Source organism: Patella vulgata, chromosome 1 (genome assembly GCF_932274485.2).
Source record: "Patella vulgata chromosome 1, xgPatVulg1.2, whole genome shotgun sequence".
Classification (NCBI taxonomy): domain Eukaryota; kingdom Metazoa; phylum Mollusca; class Gastropoda; family Patellidae; genus Patella; species Patella vulgata.
Window position 1 is genome coordinate 80475470 of NC_065879.2, and position 25524 is coordinate 80500993.

Consider the following 25524-nt stretch of genomic DNA (forward strand, 5'->3'; position numbering starts at 1 on the left):
ATATAGCATAAAAATCAAATAAAATGGAGAAATTTATAAAAAATTGTAAAACAAAAATTGATGAATAAAAGCATTCCATATAAAAGAGGCATTGACATTCGAAATGTTCACTAAACTTTTAAAAATAAAGGTTGATTTCATCCTACAATAATACATTTTTTATAATTATCGACTTTTACTATTAGTTATTGATGATCCCTCTATAATATTTCAAGTTTTCAGGCCAAATTCTTAGTGTTTAGGATTACATTGCCGTCTATATAATGAAAAAATATTTAGAGATGGTTTGGTATTTGACATTAAAAACCAAAAAAGTGATTAAAAAGGCAATGGTGACATATAACTTTTGGGTTTCCACAATAAGATCTATAAAAGAATTTGATGAATTTATATTCAGAATTTAGAGTTTCCAGGGATGTTCAAGTCTGAAAAATATAAAGTGATGATTATAAATACACTTATCGACAAATGGGGTTTTGATTTGGGTTTACTTGGTTATTGAAATGACAGAATAAAAGTAAATTAACTCTCTGAGTCGTGGGGCATGGGGCGGGGGGCATGGGGCTGGGGCGGGGGGGTTGAAAAGAGCATAATTTAACAATAGATATTATTTTGAGACTCATATGTATGGCTATATGCAGTAAAGCAGTATTATTGCTTATAACTCCTCCTCAAACACAAATCACATGCATCACCAAGTTTTTCATTGAACCAAATGGTCAGTTTGATGGCATAATATGAGTCTAGAACCACACCAAGTAATTATCCAAATACCTATGATCATTTTAAGTTTACATCTGTTTCTGATGATTACTCACCCGATTTTCTGTGAACAAAATAACGTAATAGCAAGTGTATAAATGTTTTTTGTACAGTCTGTACACAGTAACATATCTGAGAACCATATTAAACCTTGCTTAGTTTTTGTTACCTGGGTATTTAAAAAGTCTTACCTTTTATTATCATTTCTGCTCAAGACTTCCTTTACCATATAGTTTGCAGTGATGCAAGGCAATTACCAATTTTCCATGTTCTTGGCCTTAAGAAAGAAAATAATAAAAGTCAAGTTTTTATTATTATGCAAGTGGATAAATACAATTCTTCGTGGTATGATTTGAATAGATACAACTGATTTGTAGTTTGGATTATTATTTGTCTAAAACAACTGGGCATTTACAAATTGAAATAGCTACTCTTCATAAAGAAAACATATGAATATTTCCCAATTCACCTGGATTTTATTGTATGTCTTTGTACGTGAAATAGCTTTATTTAACGCCCGCTTCCACCGAAGTGATATCGCAGACAATTAACGAATTCAGATTCCATTTTAAAGGAATAAGACTGCACTATCGCTGGATTGTATTTCTAAAATCTACTGCAATCTGAAAATCTACATGAATATAGTTCATATCAGTTTTTCAAAATGGCGCCCTGAACAACGGACTAAGTTTTTTAATCGATACTAATCCAGGAAGGAATTACCAAACTGCTTGATAATACAGTTAACATGTGCAGTACCATAGGGTTTAATATCGCAAAATTACGTCCTGTCATATTTTCATTTTTTATCATAGCTTGATAATGACTAGAGAAGCCTAGTCGAAACGTCGCTCAGTAAAAAGCAGTAATTGTATTCCATAGAATTGTGACCTGTATACTCTAGTTCAATTACTAAATGCCATTGAAACAATAAATATTTCCTCCTTTTTTTAAGAGTAATTCATTTTAATTGGTCATTTACAGGTAAGAATAAATGTCCAGTTTCGATTAATGAACCAATTAAATTAAATAAAAAGATTAACTCGACTATTTCCAGACGATATCAATCAGACACTTCCAAATGCAAAAAATGTAATAACCTGTCTCTGTATATTGTCTGAGACAAGCTGTGAAAATAAACAGAGAGTAGAATCAGAATAATCTTTTATTATGTCTAATTAAATAAATAGTTTATAATTAGATAATAATTGATTAATAACTTCAATCTTTTTATATCAATATACTGTTATAATAAAAATAAAATAAAACCAAGTACGAACAATCCAAACCATTAGACTGAATTCACAGTCCTTAAAATTGTATATAGGCAAAATACGTTGTTTTAAAAGAGATATTAAAAGCATCGCACGATACATACATGGCGACTTAAAATGTTTGTAATAATTAAAATAAGGTTTTAGATAATCAGAAATATTACAAAATAAAGCAAGTGAATTACTCGACATTTAAATTCAGGAAGCGTGGTTTTACATATAGGCTAAGCCAGATCCCTAATCCAGTTCACCAATCCCATTCAGATTTTCTCAATAAATAAAAATCATAATGTGATAAAGTAACATAATAAATGTTATCTTAAATGTCGACGTTATTAATTGTATGAAAAAAACCACACACACAAGATTTTATAAATCTACACAAGTTTGTGTTAAGACATTGAAAAGAACACAAATTTGTGTCATTGCAATGTAATACAACACAAACTTGTGTAAAATATATTTGACACAAGCCCATGTGTTGAGATCCAACACAAGAGTTTTTCAGTGTATGTCAAATGTGCTATTGCAGTTCCGGTTTGTAAAAATTGCCGCATTGAGGAAAGGCTACTTTTTAGCGTACAATCTGCGCGAAACATGATTACAGTTCTTACCAATTAACAATACTTCAAGTTCAATGCTTCGATGCAGAATTTTGTCATTCGGATTTTATGACACATGGGCGGCAATGCGGCATCTAACAAATTATTGGTTTGTTTATCGTGTCTCAAATTCTGCTTTCCACCTAATATACTATGGAAGTCTATAACTACCATTCCTAATTTTTACTTTTCGCCTCTTCAGAACACGAAAGTCGAAAAGTAGAAGTTACGACAAAATGTGAGGCGACAAGACGGTATACAAGCCAAAATCAACTCGAAAATAGGAAATTAAGAAATAACACACCGCGATAATAGCGCCCCCCCCCCCCGTTTTTTTCTTAATTTCTACTTTTCGACTTGCATTTTGGCTTGTATACCGTCTTGTCGACTTTCGACTTAGTCATATTTTTGTATTTATTGATGTCAGTAAGAAGGCGCCAACACGCTATACAAGCCAAAATGCAACTCGAAAAGTAGAAATTATGAAATTAACACACTGCGCTATTAGCGACCTATGATCTGTCGTACTGTCGACTTTTCTACTTTTCGCCTAGGAAGTTGTTGTAGTCTTTGCCTTCCAGGTCACATTTGAATTCGCGCAATTCCCGTTAACAAAAATGTGTGTGATAGAGTCTAGTAATGATGGCGATTATTTTATTAATATCTCGATCAAGCTTGGATTGTAAGTTTTATAATAATACTGACGACTGTATAATTTAATTTCCCATCGCCAACACTGATTACATTGTAAAGACTGGTTTAGAATTTTAATTTGCATAATACTAGACTCTATCACACAGACATTTTTGTTAACGGGAATTGCGCGTATTCAAATGTGACCTGGAAGGCAGAGACTACAACAACTTCCTAGGCGAAAAGTAGAAAAGTCGAAAAGTCGACAGTATGACAGATCATAGGTCGCTTATAGCGCAGTGTGTTAATTTCATAATTTCTACTTTTCGAGTTGCATTTTGGCTTGTATAGTGTGTTGGCGCCTTCTTACTGACATCAATAAATACAAAAATATGACTAAGTCGAAAGTCGACAAGACGGTATACAAGCCAAAATGCAAGTCGAAAAGTAGAAATTAAGAAAAAACGGGGGCGCTATTTTCGCGGTGTGTTATTTCTTAATTTCCTATTTTCGAGTTGATTTTGGCTTGTATACCGTCTTGTCGCCGCACATTTTGTCGTAACTTCTACTTTTCGACTTTCGTGTTCTGAAGAGGCGAAAAGTAGAAATTAGGAATGGTAGTTATAGGCTTCCATAATATACAGATATCAAGAAATGATTAAGCCTACATCGCTACGCTTACAGCTAGTTGCCGGAGACATCCACTTGTCTGATATATACGTTTGTTTGAAATATCGGTATATATTATGGCCCTGCCGATAGGATTCAAATGTACAACTGTTTAAGTGAGTGTGGTCCTCCTGCACTTACTATGTAGGTATCACCATTTTTAATTCTCTTTATGATATATAGTGTGATGTATGACTTAATATGCCAATTATAAGATGTATTGGTGTTCTCTAAATCGTCTTATGTTCTTTGGAATACATGCAATTCAGATTTTTTGCACACAGGAATCGGTGGATATGCTAGAGGACCACCCAGCAAATTTATGCTTTCACGGAATAAGAAAAGTCGTAAGCATGAGGTAAGGATAAAGTATTAGTTTTGTTATGTTTTAGAGAGACTTCTTATAATGTTTAGAGGAATGCAGTAACATGATAGAGCAATAAATTAAAACACAGCCTTATAGAAGAACAAATTTTACTATTTCATTTTAGAGACATTTCTAATAGTATTCTCTCAATGTTTTCAAGCAAGTATAATTGAAGAGATTTTTCCAGAAAATCTGAACTTGTTCGGATACAGTTGTTCAGTCAAAATGTTCGGTAACTTATGTTTCTGAATTTACCTCATTTATGTGGTTGGTATTTGTGGCTAGGAACGTATGCCATGTCGCTTATAAATAGCCAGCTTCTTGTTATGTTGTCATGGCGAAATTCGCGTATTGTTACACCACATGTATTTTGTTTCGAAATACCGGAAACATTAGCTCCAGGAACAATAAAGTCGGTTTAACGTCCACTTGACACAAATTGGGTGATTACGGAACTAATGGTTAAATTTTATTTCATTTATTATCTTGCGCGTAGGGGTCTTTAGAAGTGGGAGGGAACCAGAAAACGCGGGGAAAACCCACTAAGTTGGACAGAGGACCAAACTCCCTTGTCAGGTACAATCGAAGCAACGCGATTTGACTAAATTATAGACCTTATGAAAGCGGGGCTGGTGATTAAATTTACCAGAGAATCTGATAAATCCAGGTTTATAATTATTACGTGTTTTAGATGGAGCTAGTGGGAGAATGGTCGGCGGTAGATGGTTTAAAGTTGGAACCAATTCTATCAAATTATCCAAAAATCAGAAAATCCATCAAAAATAAATTAAACAGTGAGAAAGGTCTGGAAGATAGTACTTATATATACTATGATTGCAATTATATGGTTCCGGTCGTCTTCACGGATTCAGATAAATGGAACTTAGAAGAAGAAATGTGGTCACTGGGTAAGTACATTAAAGTTACCTGATAAAAACTCTATCTAGGTCGTTTGTTAATTATTAGATGTGCATGCGTGATAAAAGTTATTCATATTTCATAATCACCACAATATCTTCATTGTGTTAAGTTTTAAGATTTGCGATCTATATTTGCCCCTAAATGAATCATGACAAGAAAGAGTACTAAACCCAAGCAAATTTATCCATGCGCCACCTTTGCTGATATTTGTGAAAGTATGATAGCAATGTCATGTTTTTACCCCGGACCTTGAAAGGATGTCCGACATGGAGAGATCGCCTCCACATTCAGCACCCATAGCACCATCTTCTCTATTTCGAGAATAGATCTCTGTCCTAAGTGACCGCTACATCCAACAATTAGTATACTGTTTTGTAATGTGGCCCTACTCCGGTCCACATCTGATACACACAAAAAACTCATTAAACCATTTCAATGAAAGCAGAATATATATGCTTCTCAAAATTCTCGAAATATACCTAGTGTTTCGGACGGAAATCGACAATTTAGGGTTTAAAATGTCGGTCAACTAGCTTAGTGTCTGTTCTTAAGCGGAGTTAACAGACAACGTAAGTTTAATATGCACTGCCCACTCTTAACATTAAAATGATCACCATTGTTTGTATTTAGATCTCTTGATTTATAATATTACACATTATTGTATTTAACAGATTCTGTGATCATCAGAAAGAAAGAAAGTCAAGAATTCTTGAAATATTTTATTACTTCTACACGTAACAGCAAGGTAAGGACAAAACGTATTCAGAAAACCTTTTTGAAAGATAGTCGTCACTCTAACCGTACACTGAATCTTGTGTTTTGAACATATTTGAAGACTTTCAGTAATTCGGATGCTTGGATATATCCCTGGCTTACTCTGTTCACACAGGTAACTACAACGTACGTCCTTATAAATAATTAGCCATCTTGCTACAGAAAGAAAAACGTTATACTCGATTGTAGTTGATTGTAGCTTAATATAGCATATAGTTTTTGAATTTCAGAAAGGTCGGTTGGGGAAAATGACAAAGAAACATGAATTCCAGTCTGATCAAGATTCATCATCTTTTCCAAATATCTTACGTTTTGTCGAGCACCAATTAAAAGAGCCGAAAAACAATGACTGTTATATTCATTTGTATTTCGATGTGAGTTACGGAAATGTACACTGCGATACAGAAACCTTCAAGTTGGAAACAGAACTGATATCACTACGTATGTAAACATTTTTTTATTATGCTAATGACTTAATGTTTCGATTAATGGATTTTTTGTAACTTGACAACTATTTATATATAAAATCTATCAATAAATGGAATATTATATATGATAATGAAAAATACGTTATGGAAGATTAGATAAAGAGCTGGCAGTTCTCACTATAATTGTAGACAACTAGAGGAATATGTTGAAATTTTCAGTCAAATTGCTTCGCTCCAAGCTGGGAAACATTATTTTACAACCACTGTAGCTTTGATCGTCATTGTTATCGCTGTCACAAAATCTCGATTACCATGTTTTCCGGCCAATCAATTGTGGTGATTACACAGCCGATCGGACGCATAAGATGGCATTGAGCGTTGGTGTGGTCTTTTCATGTTAAAACATGTCTAATTAATAGTTAATATAACATTTCATGCCTAAAGAAAGGCCTGCAATAGGCAGATTTAGCTCTTGCATAATGTATATTTAATTATGGGTTTTGAATCGTTTTAAAGGTAGATGTATATTTTCGTTGGCCTAACCTGCGTAGACTTAAATTAAAACAACAAAAATGAAACGAGAAATAAACAAAACAAGACATTAATTTTACTGCAGAGAATAGTGTATGTCTTTATTTTAAGCAAGATACACAAAATATTTGGTGCACTGAAACACAAACATAAACGAAACGAAAGGAAAATATGTGCTGTTCATATACAAGGAATATTTAAAAACATTCATCGAAAAGGCTTCGAAATAAAGTAACCTGCGGGGCGGCGTTGCCGTTGATTTGACCTTCCCTACAACACTCCTGTATGATCAGAAGTATTGTCACAGATTCTGATTTGATAAAAATTCGCGGGTAATCCCTACTTCAAACGTTACGATGTCTTCACCTTGCCACCCCCACCCCCCGGCTGCTCAAATTCCTTTACACCCTCTATGTAAAGATTCATTTAAATTTACGAGTGAGGTTGACACGACCCCATTTCCCCTAAGCCATACTTAAATTATTGTTTAAAGGAAAAACATGTCATTATTATTTTAAGGAGAGAAGTTGCTACATTCTGTTTCAACATCAAATCCCAATTACAGGTATGGCTCTGTACTCGTTTTTTTGGCCCCTTTATTAATTCGAGTACTTCGGCTATGGTAAGTATACTTAAAGAATCAAATCTGTTTATTTATTTATTTATTTGAGAGGAAACAATGTAATTTATACCCCCGCCCCAAAACAAAAAAAAACCCAAAAAAAACCAGACCAAGTACAGAATCATGAGCGTAAAAAATAAAGTTACTGACTAGGCTTTTATAGAAAAGAATTGCAGTATTTTCTTTCATTTTTGATCTTGGATCTTAGGACTTCAAATATTTATTCCATTTAAGCACTACCATAAAAATACAAATAGCGGTGTTCTTGATGTTAGTGGGTCCAGTGACAACAGATGTGTTACCAGGTATTTATCTTGTATTAACAGTAGTATAATTAATTTGAGCCCAGTTGGTGCATACAAGTGGGACTTGAAATCACATTTTATTTGTAAAATTAATCAAATGTCAACAACCTTAATCTGAAACTGGATACCTCTAACACAAAGAGGCTTGTGTAATGGCTATTCACGGCGAATCGATATTATTATATACTGACCATGGAACCGTTATTTTTTCTTAATATGCTGGTAGCCAACCAAGGTGGTTCAGTAAGAAAGACTGTCTCGCACATCAGGGGGTTTCATGTGCGGTGCCATGTCAGTGGTGCAGGGTGGGGGTCTGTGTATTACAGTGTCTAGTCATTCGGATTGTACGGAAAACCGGACCCCGAGTACACGTTTGTATGCACGTAAAACAGCCATTGCCAGATGGAATTCGAAATAAATGTAGGCCGTATCCCAGTCGGTGCAGGAAAGTAGGATGCAAAATCTTGTTTCATTTTGTAATGGCCATTCAAGGCAAACTTATATAATTATATACAGTCTATGTACCTCAATATCCGTAACGTTCATGGATATCAACTCTATATATCTATCTGTTTGTCAGATTTCATAGACATAGATATTGTATCTGCTTATATATTTTAGATTCTGTGTTCGAGTGGAAAAATACAACAAATCCTGTTATCAGTACTATGCGTCAAAGAATTGCCCTGGAGTGGAAATATGAATCTAAAGAACCTGTCAGTAGCATGGTCTTTACACGTTTTAGGAACAGCGCGGATCATAAAGTAAGGCCAACTAAATCAATATAACAAAATAATTATAATAAAAATTGGTATGAAATGAAATGGAGTTTAACTCCAACTGTTCTGCTCTGACTGGGCTAATGAAGACCGGTATACGCCATACATTGTCCTATGTAAGTCATGTTGCCCGGACAACGGCGCTGCTGCCTACTCTTATATCGAATTCCAAATGCCAAGTGCACGCCAATGTGTACACGGGACCTCGATTTTTCGTCCCATCCCAACAACAACACGTTGTCCCTTGCCATGCTCTCGGGCCTGTACCATTGACAAGGAGGAACCATCCTGGAAAATTCTAATGAACTTACACGGCGAACACAGGGATCGAACACAGAACCTTTAGATAAGCGAGCCACCGTGACTCCCCACAAAAGTTTAAGATGTGATTAAATATAGTTTGCCCTATTGCGATTGATTGAAACCATTTTTCCCCAAATATAGTATCTTACACGTTTCGACTTAATGTTGAACGATAGAAAAGTATGTTAGATTTAACGGGATTATATCGATCTCTTGATATTTATTCAGATAATGCCAGAGGACTCGGTCATCGTATAGTGAGTGTATAGAAGTAGAATGTGTATGTGTATGTGATTCTGTGTGTGGTATGCGTAATTGATAACATTGGTAGATATGTATAAATGGTTCTATGTGTAAATGATTGCAGGTTCCTGTAGGAAAATGGACAAAGGAAGAGGGGTTCAAACCAGATCCCTTCATATCAACTGAATTGAACCTTGTTACAGTTCACATAAACGGGACGAATGAGAAGAAAGTATCTTTGATACTAGAAAATCCTATCCATATAGACTACGACCTCCAGTACAACTGTCAAGTGAACTGTGGCGATCCATTACCAAGGAATAATATGTCAATTGAATTGAGAGCGCTGAGTAAGTGACAGTAATCTAGTCTAAGTACTGTACATGTATATTATAGAGGTCGTACAAAATTCAAAATGTGATCTGTTCAACTATAGTAAGAAAATCGTGAGTAGTAGACAATCAAAAGTTGAAAATAGAAATCCGGTCGATGGAAGTCGAATTATTACGATTTAAAGATGAACGATTTTACAGATTACTATAGGTGTCCACCGTGAAAATGACCTTTTATAAACGAATTTACGTTTTTTTACTCTCATCTCTTCTATAACATATTGGGCCACAGTAGTAATTGAATAGAGTGCATATGCTTAGTCAATCTGTTGGCATGGAATGTAGGTTTAAACTGGAAGTAAAACTATCAAGTTTATACCTCTACCTGACGCGTGATCCGCCATGCTGGACGAAATATAAAAATGAATGCTTTAACATGCATTTAGATAAAACTATTTCCATTAAATAAATTGTTATCGCCTTGTTTTCTTTCAACTGGTTTAGATATTTACATTATTTCACGAAAGTCCTTAACTATTAATGTAAATATGTGTTTTTCGTTTCTCATAACGCTATATATTAATATGATTGTCGAAAATTGAATATGAATAGAAACTAACCTCTACTTTTTCTACTTTAGCGCTTCCTCGTTCTTGATTCCCGAAAGGACCCCTTGCCTATCCAAATATTCCGACGGTTTTAATTGAAATTGATATTTGAATTATTTTCATGTAGATTTTAAAATAATAATTACATAAACAATATCATGTGGGAGTAATCATCTCTCATACAGTGCTTAGTGGCTGACCTTGCTTAGTGGCTGACCGGGAAATAAGCCCCACTATGTAGGATTATCGAGCTCTAAATCGCAACATGAACCCTACTTCGTTGTTGGGTTATGAAAGGATTACCTGATGTTTATTTAAATGACACATATTAATGCAAATTTATTTTCCAGAACCAAAATGGACAGATTATGAAGTTGGAAAAAATGCAACGTTGGGACAAGACGTTACTTTTATGTTGGAATATAAATATCCATTTAAAGCGATTGCTGTGTTTATAAGACGAGAAAACAACAGTAACAGTGAAATGGTGAAACTAAATATACATTTAATTGAAGATACATTATGGGAGATTAGATAACGAGTTGGCAATGCTCACTATAATAGTTAAAAACTAGATAATGTAAAGGCAATTTGCTGAAAATTTCAGTCAAATTGATCCACTATGAACCGAGATTTAGCAATTGAATATTGGGGTTAGCCTCGATCATCATTACTAAAGTCGGTAGGATAAAAAAATATAGTCTCGATTATCCAGGTTTTTAAATTTATTATAAATTAACGAACAGCAAATCAGATCGTAATCCAATACTCATGGCAAGCTAGCTATGCCATCGAGAGTTGATTATGGTCTGGATAAGTTAATTAATGTCTAATTAATAATTTAGATTACATTTCAGGCCTAATGAAAGACCTGCAATAGGCGGATTTAGCTCTTGCATAATGTATGTTTAATTAACATTCCAGAAATGAAATAAAATGAGGTTTAATGTCATACTCAACTGCTCCGCCATACAATGTTGCTTGACAGAAGCCCTACGGCGTACTTTTATTTTGAATTCCAACTGTCAAGGACACACCAATGTTGTCCCTTGCCAGACCCTCCTGTCCTGTACCATGCCAGAAAATCCCGATGAACTTTCTCGGTTAACGCAAGAATCGAACACAAGACCTCCAGGATAGAGGCCCAACATCCTATCAACTGAGCCACTACGGGTCCCTAATTAACATCCCAGATATTTTCTTTTATATGTAAGGTGTTAAACGGCGGCGGGTGCAATCAGATACTGTAAGCAATGTACAGTTCTTAACACTGCCTTCTATATCCTATGTGCCATTAGATAAATCACCCAAGTGTCTATGAAGCAGTGTGGATTTACAAGTGTTTCTATAGAGAAAGGTGTTCGTCGATGCCAATCCGATTTCGGTACGGTAGGAAGAAGGTAACATGGTGTTAGCTTGCCTAACCAGTTCACCTGAAATCCTCCAGAAGGACACTTTTCATTTTCAGTTACAGCCTTGTAGTAAATATATGTTATTTTAACAATATTTATGACACTGGCTAATCTCTTTTATATTTGTAAAGGGGGCAGTTTTAATTTGTTTGTTAAAGTCTATGTTGATCAATGGTTATTTGATGCACAAAATGTCGTTCAGGCTAGCAGGACTTTGGTTGACGTTTCACAGAAAAAGAGAGAGCGAAATAAGGTTTTTGCTCTGGGGGACCAGGAGAAAACCCACGAGGTTGGACAGGTGACACCACTCCTTGTCACCTACAAGCGGTTAATCGAAACCACGCCAATTGACTCAACGACAGACCTTATAAAACAACACACAAGCGTTAACCATTCGGCCACCCAACTCCCCTTTCACAGAAAAGGTGATCCATAATGTCACTACACCTTTGTTGCACGACACATATTTAATGAGTACTATATGTAATTACTGACCCCAACAAAAGCCCATTGTGACTACACCTGGCTGGTAAGGCCATTTTTAAAAGTCATATATGTTAAAAAGTGATGAGAATTTTAAATGTTTTTGAAGGTCGAGATAGGATATTGGTACCAGGATAAATTTACTGACCTGGGTCAGTTTATCAATAGAGCGAACGTTACAAAAACACCAAATGAAGATCAAACTGGTGAAAAGATCAGTCTAACATTGAAAAACGTCACAGTTGAAGATTTTGGATGGGAGTATGTCTGTCAGTTAACACTGGGTGATGGAGAGCAACTATTAACAAGAACAACATTGACAGGTAATCTACCCATAATTACAGTAATTTGTTGTACAGATATATGATGCTATTAAAGAGAATAGTGTAAATATATTGATGGGAATTAGTATAGTTGATATTAGTTGAAGTGTACCAAGGATTTGTAGCAACCTGTTAGTGATTTAGCAGTTGGTGCTAGGGTAAGTTGGCTTATTTCCATTTTCATTAGTTGTTGAATTTTACCATTTTTGTTTATAGAAATAGAAATGAAGTCGAACACCGTAATGTCTAGTAAAACACATTCACGAACATCAACAGCTGCCAGATCAACTGTTGATTACAGTACCATAATGTTACTTGTTATTGTCACCTCTGTTATCTCTCACATCTCACAGGACTAGTAAGTACATAATACTACTTGTTACTATTTCTCACGGGTAAGAATGCATAAAAACCAACATAGCCTAGCAGTACTATTATGGGGGTGTTGGGGGGGGGGGTGTGTTCTGATGCAGCAAAAACTATCGATACTGAAATGTAGTACTGATCATTACTTGATGAATGCGCTTTTCTCGTAGTCTTATTTACTTTTAACTGCATTCTTTCTGAATTCTTAACATCGTCTACGGGTCCGTGTCAACAACAGTGCCAATACTGTCAGCAGTCAATATTGCTATATGAACTCATCTAGCATTACTAAACAAAGCTACAATCAAAACGATATTTAATATAATTATGGTAGAGGGGCCCCGAGGATCGACATAAACATATTATTATACACGTGTGTGTTAACTTATACGTAACAACCCATATCTTTTGTTATTAGTGTTAGCTTCGTTCGGGGCCCCAAGATCTTCCTTTCTTGGACGCTTCCTTTCTTGTATGCGTATCCGGCTAACTTATATCGCCCGTTACTATTATTAAACTTAATTCCAGTTAAAGATACATTATGGGAGATAAGAGCTGGCAGTTCTCACTAACTATAAAAGTTAAAAACTAGATAATGTAAAGGCAACTTGCAAATTTCAGTCAAATTGATCTACTATCAACCGAGAATTAAGCGATTGAAATTTCGGCCTAACCTCGATCATCATTACTATGGTCTGTACGATAAAAAAACATAGTCTCGATCATCCATTTCATGATTAAATTATGAATGGAAGTCGTGCAGTAAATTGGATCATAATCCAGTAAATATCGCAGGCTAGGGATGCCATCGAGAGTTGATGGTCTGGATAAGTTATTTAATGTCTAATTAATAATTTAGATAACATTTCAGGCCTAAAGAAAGACCTGCAATTGGCAGATTTAGCTCTTGTATAATGTATGTTTAACCATTAATTGCAGTAAAACAGTCCAGCATTGATTTTTACTGTTAAACTAGTAAAAGATCTTTATATGACCTAAACCATTCACGGGGTCAACATTCATAAGGTCATTTGATACCACGTTATCACGTGTGTGTGTGTGTGGGGGGGGGGGGCGGGGTGCGGCGACTAAGCGTGATTTTCAGTTTATTTATATAGATTGAAGTAATTAACTGTGTTTCTATATTTCAGGGTTATCCAATACGGGTGATATTTATCTTAACATCACCATTGTTGTCTCTCTACTGGTGGATTTTCAGCTTTGTTACCTTCAAAATTAGTTAGGATATCGTGGCCCGAGGAGTAACTGGTTCTGTGTCCACGTTTCACTTATAGTGAAATAAATACTGGCATAAGAACTATCTGCGAATCAACGGGCTTTTATTTTGGGTTCGTCTAGCTCACAAAGTTATATGTCCACTTTCACCAATAGGAAATTGTCTGACAATGAAAATGGACATAGTAGAAAAGTATTGATTATTAGGCACCTTAAGTAAAATGTACAAGTTCAATATGGAGATGGTTTAGTTGACAAAAAGGCCCAATTTGCATTGCCTGCATGCTTTATGTAACGTTAACCCTTTCGATGCCAGACGTCCAGATTTCTAGACATAGGTTATTGTTAACTATAAAGGTTGTATGTTTAGTTCCCAGTACTGCTAATAGGTGGCTGACTGTCAGTTTGCCTGTTTTACTTTCGTTTTCGTTGGGAACTTGTGCAAATTGGACCAAAAACGTTGTTTTCGTCCTAAAAGGTCGTAATATTTATTAGAATATTATGAAATTGATGGAAACACTTCCTTTAAAACTATGTGATCAGACTTTCTTGAAGCACAAAATTATATATCCTCGCGGCTGACAAATTCATAAGATTTTGTAAACGACAAAGTCCAATCTCCATTTATCGTATTTAAGTTAGACCAAATTGAATTATATTGCATTTAGAAACACCACATACTCTGCTAGCTTCTTATATTGATAGCTTTCACAACTGTGAAAATTTGGTAAAACTTCATGTAGTTTCAAAATACACTGATGCCAAACTTCACACCCATTTTTCTCAATTTAATAAAAATGTGGACGAGTTAATCCTCAGCCCACGATATTTGATCCGTGACCATTTCTAGGGAAATAAGTTTTGACGACTGTTACCTTTGTTGTGAAAGGTTTATTTCATCTGATTTTACATACTTGAACTGTTTTTTCTCTAACACTTCTAATTATAAGCACTAATGGATTGGCAGCCGCCCCTGTATCATTAACTCTCTACACGCCACCGACATGGACACTGTGAAGGGACATATTTAGATATTGTGGACTTCATGATTATGTTAAAATTCATGATGGTATATAGCGAAATTCAGAACCTTTTTCCCGGATTATGCATGAGTAGCTTTAAAGAGAAATTTTGAGTTTAAATATTTCAAATTTGTCTTAAAGGTGCTCTTGCATAATCCTCTGGCAAGGTTCTGAATTTAGGTGCAACTTCTATTATACATCCTGCACACCTCAGGTCTATTTCCTGGCCAGTTTAACAAAACTAGACTAGCATCACACAGCATACCTACCAAATTTATTTGAAACCGATTAAAAGGGTTGGAGGAGTCGAAAATTTGCACGATCAAGGGGTGTCGTTACCTCAGAACTATAGGATCACTCAATGAGTAGCATCCATGTCAAGATTTATCAAAATTATTCATTTAATTTCAGACTAACTCGTATCTTTATCATCTTATATTAGGGTTATCCTTACCATATTTCAGAGCTATTTATTTAAAAGAATAAGAAGATTTTGTAAGATTACTTATTTTTGCCCCTTAAATCGGTTCGGGCTTGAGTGGGAATACTTTTTTAAAAGTCTATAAATGCCCCAATTTCGCAGCGGTCTCTATTCAGTGAATTACAATTGGAAGAATACAGTTTTGATTGTGTACCACGTGTATACTTCAATATCGTAAAACGGCAAAAGAGCTACATATCAATCCTACATTATACTGCATAAAGCCACCTTCACAAATATCGAAGACCTGGCTACATTCTTACTATGCGCAAAAGTGGTAAGGTCGCGATAAAAATCGGAAACCGCTCAAAGCGTAAAGACAACTATAATCTGAGTGCGCGGAAAATAACATAATTTTTACAGACTGTAGTCTTACAATAATTAAAAATTTGTGTAGGCTATAAGAATCACCAGTTGAAGACTAATGCCCGGCTTTCTCGTCGGCTACGAATGCTACGACTACCCCAAATCGCAATTAATCGAAATTTGTGGTGATTCGGCAAAAAAAAAATCAAAAAGATCGTAGAGAATCTAGAGTAGCACTCCGCTCTCAATGAATGATGTCGTTAAAGCTACAAAAGGGTTACGATGTTTGGCACTATTCGTCTAAGCAGGGGCGTGCTGGCCCCGAAGGGGCCCGTCGGTCACCCGCGCGCCGAAAGCGATCCGCTGATAGGGGGTCGGGGGCAGTTCTCCCCTCAGAAAATTTTTCAAATTTGACAACGGGAAACGCGTTTTTCAAGCACTTCTGGGAGAAATCTAATATATTCTACTAATCGTTGTGTATGTATGATATTTCGCGTGCGCACTCTCCATTTTTTTAGGTGATTCCGCGTGAAAATTAGAGCTCTCAGGGGGGGGGGGGGGCCGCTTATACGGGTGGACTTATTGTTTAATGCGGGCCTGGGAGGACACCGTCCTCCTAAACTCCCTGCCAGCACGCCCCTGCGTCTAAGAAGCGAATAGGACGCGCTTACGGACGATAAGAAAGGGCTAGCTACGACGAGTTTACCAAATTCCGTAGACCGTAAAAATAAAAAAAAGAATCACTCACGAACGTCAAGAATCGTCTACGTGTTATCTAAACTCGGATAAAAAGTTTTGAAAGCGGACCACGAAAGGTTTTGTTTCAAAAATCACTTATGCTAGGTTCCCACTATCACGATCCGCACTATGGTTGAAATCGTGGTTTTAATCGTGAAGTAATCGTGGTGACCCTATCAGGTCTTATTATATTGAGGTCAATCGTAGCGATTGTGTTGATCGTATCGAAACGTATCTGACCGTATCTGCACGTAACCGATCGTGGCGGAATTTCCATCATAACATATCGCACAACAGTGGGAACCTAGGATAAGGAACACCAAGAATAAGAAAAAAGTTTGGATTCGTAGCTAACTTGAAAGCGTGGCATTACATTGTGGGTCCCCAGTCCTAAAAAAAATGGAGGGAGATAATTTGTTTTATTTTATAATTATTATTATGTAGTATTTTATATAATCAATATATTATTTTAAATCATTTTATCACTCATTTAGACTTTTTAAATATTATTACGTTTTTTTTTAATGTAGTATTTTATATAATCAATAAATATATTTTATATAATCTTTAAATTGTTTTTTGAAACATCGTATCATTCATTAAGACTTTATGTTTCAAGACTTCCTGTATATGCTCTCGCTGGTCGTTGTATAGGGTAACATTTAAATTTGCTTTTAATTTGAGATGTGGCCGGTTGAATAACGGGTGAGATATGGTGGTTTATGATAAAAGGGTGGATATGGTGATTTTGGATAATGGTTGAGTTGATTGTCGGTTGGGGCGGGGGTGGGGTGGGAGGGTGGCCGAGCGGGGGGGGGGGGGCTGGATTCACTAGACTACGATATATTGTGATATCACGTGTTAAAGCGGGTAAACACGAGCCACGGGTCTGGCAGTAAAAAAGAAGTAAATGAAACTATTTTTACTTGAGTTTTTGTTTAATATCAGAAAAAATCGACTTTTCCGTTTTTTTCCGTGTGAGATTTCAAATTCCGTTTTGAGTACCGAATGTGTTAGTCCCGAAATGACATAGTTTGTGTCGAGTGAACGTTAAACTCTCTCTCTCTCTCTCTCTCTCTCTCTCTCTCTCCCTCTCTTTGATTGTCGGTTGACGGAAAATCGTCACCCCTACATGTGTTAGTCCCGAAATGACATAGTTTGTGTCGAGTGAACGTTAAACTCTCTCTCTCTCTCTCTCTCTCTCTCTCTCTCTTTGATTGTCGGTTGACGTAAATTTGAGAGATTGTAGTTATAGGTTGTGATTTGATTCAGATTCCTGAAATTACATATAATATGCAGTTGTATCATTTCCTCCACGTTCTACACAAACAATGTGCAACATTGGGGGTTTTTTCAGCTATAAAGTTTATTTTGCCAGAATCAAGGAATAAGATGTGTGATTTTTCGACATTGTACACTTCACATTGTGTCATGATGTAACGATAGCGCACACCAAGTAAAATTAAAACTCGGAGTAAAGTCATTAATCCATGACGCCAAATTGTTATGATGTATACATTGGTAAATAAAAGATAACCAATTGAAATTGTAACCCCTGGCAGGGTGTCACGCATATCTCGTATGTTTCCTCCCACATAGTAATCTTACCATAGTTGCCATTTACTGAAAATCAAACGTAACTGTCAACACATATGTATGGAATTCGATATGGGGTAAAATTCATGGGTTGTTTTTGTACATTTCAGTTTCAACATTTTACATACGAAAGTAATATTTTAAACCCATGAGTGTTGTTTCTACATTATTGTGTCGACATTTCATGCACAAAATCAACATTTTCAACAAAATATTCACTTTATGTTCCAATTTCGGCATTTTATCCGTAACATTATATCATTAAATATTAAAATTAAAAAAATAATTTATTAATTTTACTCGATATAAGGTCTTGAAATTAAAATCTTGTAATGAAAATGTAAAAAAAAGTCTTGAAGGTAAAGTTTTGAAATGAAAATGCCAAGAAAAATATAATGAATTGCCAACATTATTACACCAGAGGGCGTTTTAATACCAAAATTATTTCACCAGAGGGCGTTGGCGTATGTGTATAACTTTGATACATATATAACACTATAGGGTTATTTTAGGTCTAAGAAAAGTGTTCTGTTTAATATAGAAATCTTTACCTACATGATGTGTGACAAAAACTAGGGTAATGAAGTAGCTTGCATTACTCTGCTACTATCTTAGTCTATCTCAGAGACACTTATGTCAGTACCCATTTCTAGAAAGTAGGGTAGTATCGTCCAGTCATCTCGTGCACGGATTATTCCAATTAAATAGAATAATGTTAACGTTAAACGGTGCCTATATGAAACACTTACCCAAAAATGATAATTGTCCCGCCCTAATAGATGACGCATTACATTTTCTATATAGGAAAGAGCGGGTTTGATTTACCCTCAGACAATCATTCGGAGCCCAGGGGATCACCATACCTATAGCCTCTTCGGCTTAGAGGCTAGGGTGAACACATCATCCTAGCGCGAACCTTATGTAGAACTATCAAGAAGTATGTGGCTCTTGCCACGTTTAAGCCGTTAGGTCTAAGTTAGAAAGGATATTAAACTCAGACCGTGGATAATTTAATAACTCAAAAAGTAACTATCATAGATATTGTAGTTTCGTGTATGTAACCTTTGTAGTTTGCTGTATTCGTTAGATAAACTTAGTAACAACATAAACGGTGTTCAAGAGTCAATTAATTGATGATTGAAATAATTGATCCAACAACGTGAAGTGCAAGCAGGTCCTAAACGATCATCTGTTCCCATAGTGTCACACATACTATAGATTATTCGTTAATATGGCACTCGGGGTGTGCCTTGTTGTGTTTACATTAATTAGATACTTTGATAAAACAGAAATACAGCTCAAGATATTTAATAATAACGACAAAAAAAAAATTTAATTTAAAAAGCCAGAAAAATTAGATAAAGGCCTTTCTTACATATTCGATTCCAAAGAAATTGATAAGTTGCAGAATACAAAGTAACATTAGGTTATATTAGACAAAAAAAAGAAGGTCAAAATAAAATGTCGATGGTATTTTTGAGAAACCCTCCAGGGGTATTTTTAACGATACTAATCTATAGTTTATATCAAAGTTGTACACCTAAAGTTGAATTAACTCATTTCTGAGGGGTGGGGAGGGGGGTGTTCTTAAGGGACGAAGGGGGCTTTGTAAGCAGTGTTTTTGATGTTATCTGAGATTGGTCGATTTATGCACGAAAATTGATCATTGTACGCATAAGTAGAATTAAACTCGAAATTTCGACGTTTTGTCTGACCCCCACCCTTCTTGGGAAGGGATACTCAACTTAATAATTAAGGTTCGGGGTGTGGCTACGCACTAACCAATCATTTTTAGAATAAAACTATGCCTTTTTGTAGATCTTTTATTCATTTGTCATAGACTGACCAGTGGAATTCTACAAAATATAAACAAAAACTTCTTTGTACGGTGTCTGGTCTAATTGGAGGGAGGGTATAAATATTACGAATTATGAAATAAATAAACAAATACGACGTTCTGAAATGTTCACGAATGAGGAAATATGATTGTACTTCCAAACATTGCTTTCCCAAAGTTTTGGAAAAAGCTAAAGGGGTGTCAAAACTTATAAAATTCAAGTGTTTAATTTATGGGCTGTCAGGGACCACGTCGTTGTCTGTAGTTATAGTCTCGGATGAGAATGCGAGAAAAACCGTGTACGCGATTATCCAGACACGAGTATATAAAATTACTATTTGGACAATTAAAGGGGAAAGACGCCTACACGGGGTATTGGGCACTGCTGCCCGCTCATCTAGCATATTAGACATTCTGTACGCGATTTTCGAAACAACCTGAACCAGCTAACTCCCTTACTATCATGGGGCCGTTTCCTCGCGCGTGAAGTGTGCACATGCGTACCCATGCGGAAGTTTACTTTTTGGCCCTCTTCCGCTAAGGCAAATTACCGCTCTTGTTGCTGTTAATTCAGCCTGCAAGTGACAGAGATTTTGGATATGGTGTAATTATAAAAAGGCAGCGACTGCACGTATACAATGTCAGGCTCTACGATGTAAAGATAAATCCTAACATATGACGTCAATTACGTTAGATTTCCCAAATTGTTATACTGGCGGAAAAGCGAACATGGAAAGCGGGCCTTGATCACACAAATCTAGTCTACGAAATTCTAACTTTATGTTATTATCATTAACATTTTAACGACATTCTTTGGTAATCAGTCCCACAAATCGATGTCTCGGCGACTGGATCACGCTAGAATCTATCTTGCAATACATGTATATATGTGGTCATACACATTAGTAATATTTGTCGACTTAAATATATATATCCGAGGATTAAATAAATGATTGTTGCCTAGCACTATTTAATTTATATATCAAATGATCCGAGAGTTATAATAATCGAATGATAATTAACTCTATTATCAACATATTTTTCACTATATTTCGAATTGAGAGAATTCAATTCCGGAAGGTTCAATCAAGTATCTTTCAGCTGTCCTTAATGGTCGGGAATACTCGATTGACCGTTCCGGAATTGAATCCTCCCAATCCCAAAATAGTGGCAATCGAATGAAAAGGGTAATTGTGAGCGACAACGCATGCGCCAGCTGCACGATTCTACTCACCCCCGAATTGACAGAATTGCAATCGAGTAAGGCGTAATTCAGTCCTGTAACAGTTCTGTCAGTCCCGACCACGGAGGTGGTGTGAGTAGAATCGTGACGTAATAAAAACACAACGAATATGTTTCGGCTGCATGGTTGGTTGCGATATTTACTTATGCAGCCGACGCATGCGTTGTAGCCCGAAATCCCGCTTTTCAATTGATTGTCCATTGATTCAATCGATTACCCGCTAAGTTCCAGGTCACTTTATTACATTTCTGTCAACTCTGGATTGTCACTACATTGTGGGATTGAGAGAATTTCATCCCAGATCGTTTTCATAAAAGTTATTTTCCCTGACTTAGAATGTAGTGCGAGTTATAAATATACAATTTTTCCCTTAATTGTTTTCTTAATTTTTCATAGCAGTTTTGGGTAATACTGGTGATATTCCAGCGGAGGGGTAGGGGGTGTAAAGTGTCTTTCTGCAGAGCAATCATTGTGACATTTTGACCCGTCAACATCAAATCCTCGTAGCAAAAAATCTAAACGGTCAATACCCTACAAAACTATGATGAGGAGATTGGAACCAACATAATGTTGGGCACAAAGCTACAGCCTGTGATGTTACAGCCATTTAGGGGTCACGGTGGCTAAATGGGTAAGACGCTTGCTTGCTAGCCTGGAGGTCGGGTGTTCGATCCCTGCATTGGCCGAGAAAGTTCATTCAGATTTTCCGGCGTGGTTCCCCCCTTGTCAGTGATGCAGGGCGGAGGGCCTGGCAAGGACAGCTTTCTATTCGTTCGGATTGGACGAAAAACCGAGGTCCCGTGTACACATTGGCGTGCGCGTAAAAGATCCCTTGACAGTTGGAATTCGATATAAGAGAAGGCCGTAGTGCCGCTGTCCGGGCAAAATTTCCCTCATAGCACACTGTATGGCGTATGCCCGTCTTCATTAGCCCAGTTCGTAGCAAAACAGTATGACGTTAAACCCCATTTCCTTTCCTTTCCTACAGCAATTGACGAGAATTGTAATCAAGTGACGTGGAACTGAATCTTGTAAGTACCGACAGCAGAGGTGGTGTGAGTAAAATCGTGACGTAATTAACACTTATGCATATCTTGTCGCTGTAGCTCGAAATCCCCCTTTTCTCTCGATTGTCAGTTTTTTTGGCATTGAGAGAATTCAATTCCGCAACGTTCTGTTGAGTATCACCTAGGTTTCAGATCTGCTTTTTGATAATTGTAATCAAGTGACGTGGAACTGAATCTTGTAAGTACCGACAGCAGAGGTGGTGTGAGTAAAATCGTGACGTAATTAACACTTATGCATATCTTGTCGCTGTAGCTCGAAATCCCCCTTTTCTCTCGATTGTCAGTATTTTTGGCATTGAGAGAATTCAATTCCGCAACGTTCTGTTGAGTATCACCTAGGTTTCAGATCTGCTTTTTGATAATCTCGCTGACGAACATGGACGTAATAGCCTTTAGACATTATACTTAAGACACGGTTTAATGTTTGTTTTGAAAGAGATTTTTCACATTGCAAGTACCTGTGATATATTACATACGCGTCACGATAATCCGATAATCCCATTAATGTATATTATTACGTATATTGCAGATCTATTTATGGCAAAAAATACAACACGTACTTGGTGGTATGATATTATTTACATAATATTACGGCAACTGCTTTACACTATTATTATGTATTATGTAGTTTATATAATTATACTATTGTCAGTAGGCATTATTTAATTAATAGAATCTGGAAAAAAACACTGCCCTTCAAAAAAACACTCTGACACTTAATATTATTGTGAAAAAGGGTAAATTTCCAAGCTTCAATAAACAAAACCTAGTTGGAGTCATATTTGATATTTACTATAGTGTTGGGTGATAAGCTCCACTCCGATGAAATGAAATGAAATTAAAATGAAATGAAATGGGGTTTAACGTCCTACTGTCCTGCTCCTAACCTGGACTAATGAAAACGGGCAAGGCGGGCATACGTCATACAGTGTGCTATGAGGGCAGTGGCGCTACGACCTACTCTTACATCGAATTCCAAATGCTAAGCGATCTTTTACGTGCACGCCAATGTGTACACGAGACCTCGGTTTTTCGTCCCATCCGAACGACCAGACAGCTGTCATTGTCAGGCCCTCCATCCTGCATCATTGGAAAGGGGAAACTTTCTCGGCCAATGCAAGGATCGAACACCCGACCTCCAGGCTAGCGAGCCAGCGTCTTTTTTTTTCTTTTTAATATTTATTCACAGAAAGACATTAATACATTACATGTTCATTGCGAATATAATCGTAATTAATCATTCCTGATTATATTTTCAAGCAATTTCTTCTGACTAATGACTTACTATTGGGTAGCTCGAGCTAGTTAGAATTTGATCCACCACCACCAGTACAAAACATAAAATAAAATAACCCGAAAGATTAAGTATAGATCACGACAAAATGACCAGGTTTAAGGTTCAATAATATACTGTACCATATTTATATCTGTAACACTTTACTTTAAGCCGATTATTTTCTTATACCTTAGTAACACAGCATGGTATAAGCTGAGCAGTATTTATATATGTATAGTTAAAACCGAAAGTTCGTGACAATTTACTATTTCCTTATATCTGAGAGAGAGAGAGAGAGAGAGAGAGAGAGAGAGAGTCCGGATTAGAGGTATTTTCTCAAGAATCGTCGGACGAGTTATAGCTATACTAGTAGAAGTATAAGCAGTGTGTATTTGCTGTTTAATTGGAATAATCCCGTTGAAATCAGCATTATACTAATACAGCTGAGAAAGTTTCAGACATAACGGTTGATACCATTAAGACAATTTACACAAATACTGTACCTATACACTGATAGTTGATAAAACCACAGAAAGCTATACTGTAAATTGTCCACCATAAAAACAATAGATATACATTGTCCGTCAATTTAACAGCACCCCTGAGAACCCCCCCCCCACCCCCCACCCCCCCCCCCCCGTGTTGCTCTGAGCTAGTTCATAGGGAATCTGTTTTGTATGAAATTTATACAACAGAGAAAATAATTCATGGGGATTCTCCGTGAAAGATTACTTTATACTATCTTTTTGATTTGGGTCACAAAAAATCCCAGTTTAAAATATTACGTCCGTATGTATAGACATAGAGTGATAACCCATTGACATTTTATTTTAATCGTATGAAGTTCACAAGAAAAAACTCAACCGAATCGAAGGGGTTGTAGACCTTTACTTTGACACTCCCTATTCTTAAAATTCAAATCTACCTTTCAACCTACAGGGAATTTTAAGGTTTTACTTCTGAATATTATTCAACTGGCATAGGGGTTAAACATTCAGGGGCTTTCATCAAATTAAGATTTATGAAAATGTAATGCAAGGGTGTCATTTCTGAAGGTGACCAAGCAAGCGAAAAAGAGAGAGACATACCCTTTGCCATCTTGGCCGAAGTCTTTTGAAGGCCTTGTGCCACAGGACGGTTGTGTCACAACTAGTCTACAGATATTCGCTCAACCCAGCACCATCAAACGCCCGCTAATCTCACTAGACTTAAACCTAAACCATCCTATCTCACAATTATCCGAACACTTCATGTTTCGCATTCAAATAAACTATTAGACCACCCTGGTCTACTTTAATGAACATTTTGTTGTTCCAGCTCTTGAGCAACATTCTTAGAAAAAGATCAAGGTTACGCCAATTTATGTATCATCATGTAGCTCGTTCTCTGTTAACTCAATCAGATTAATGTGAAAGATGAAAAGGGTGTGCACGAAATGCTAACAATTATAATGAGTAGGCTGGTTAAAGTAGACATTATTATTATCACGTTCATGCAATGTGCCACCTCTTATTATCTGATGCGACACATTTAGCGGTTTGCCACCCCTGCCCTAAAGCATAATATCTAACATATAAACTAACCATTACCTTAAACCATCATATCTCGCATTTCAAGTAACCATTAATCTTAATCGCTATCTCCCATTAAAACCCAAACTTTCAAAGGGTTGACGGCACAAAAATCACCACATCTCACAATTTCAACAAAAGCTGACATTTATCACATCATATTAAAATACAGAAAAACAAAAGACACTGATGTCTGGATAGTATGTCAGAACGGCGTCATATAATAAAAACATAGGTTATGACGTAATCCATAGCAGTGAGGCCAAAATTTCATTTATCAACTCCCTATATACACACACTACTGTGCAAGTATGAATGAAAATAAATGGGGTTTAACATCCTACTGTTTTGCTCCCAGTCGGCTAATAAAGACGGTCATAATTATACAGTGTGCTATGAGGGAAGTTTTACCAG

At 36.3% G+C, this 25524-nt stretch overlaps 1 protein-coding gene and 1 long non-coding RNA gene across 5 annotated transcripts in view; one reads left to right on the forward strand and one right to left on the reverse strand.

Annotated features, from left to right (window-relative positions):
• Positions 1 to 15994, forward strand: part of LOC126824241 (uncharacterized) — a 28256-nt gene extending 12262 nt beyond the window's left edge. Inside the window, exons 7-18 of one of the 3 annotated variants that reach the window (XM_050553442.1) lie at positions 4225 to 4298; positions 4999 to 5215; positions 5900 to 5973; positions 6233 to 6443; positions 7481 to 7583; positions 7818 to 7888; positions 8510 to 8652; positions 9338 to 9563; positions 10504 to 10640; positions 12158 to 12371; positions 12588 to 12729; positions 13889 to 15994. In XM_050553442.1, coding sequence (XP_050409399.1) covers positions 4225 to 4298; positions 4999 to 5215; positions 5900 to 5973; positions 6233 to 6443; positions 7481 to 7583; positions 7818 to 7888; positions 8510 to 8652; positions 9338 to 9563; positions 10504 to 10640; positions 12158 to 12371; positions 12588 to 12729; position 13889 — 1613 coding nt within the window. In that variant the 3' untranslated portion in view covers positions 13890 to 15994. The other 2 variants (XM_050553450.1, XR_007681519.2) reach the window with 2 other exon arrangements.
• LOC126825103 (uncharacterized) lies at positions 85 to 25234 on the reverse strand. Of its 2 annotated transcripts, none has more exons than XR_007681793.2 (3): positions 25129 to 25234; positions 954 to 1039; positions 85 to 425 (listed from the first exon to the last, which is right to left on the reverse strand). It is a non-coding gene; the product is annotated as an uncharacterized LOC126825103 (long non-coding RNA). The 2 variants fall into 2 exon arrangements; XR_007681791.2 differs by lacking the exon at positions 25129 to 25234 and adding an exon at positions 24628 to 24759.
• Positions 25235 to 25524: the final 290 nt, after the last annotated feature.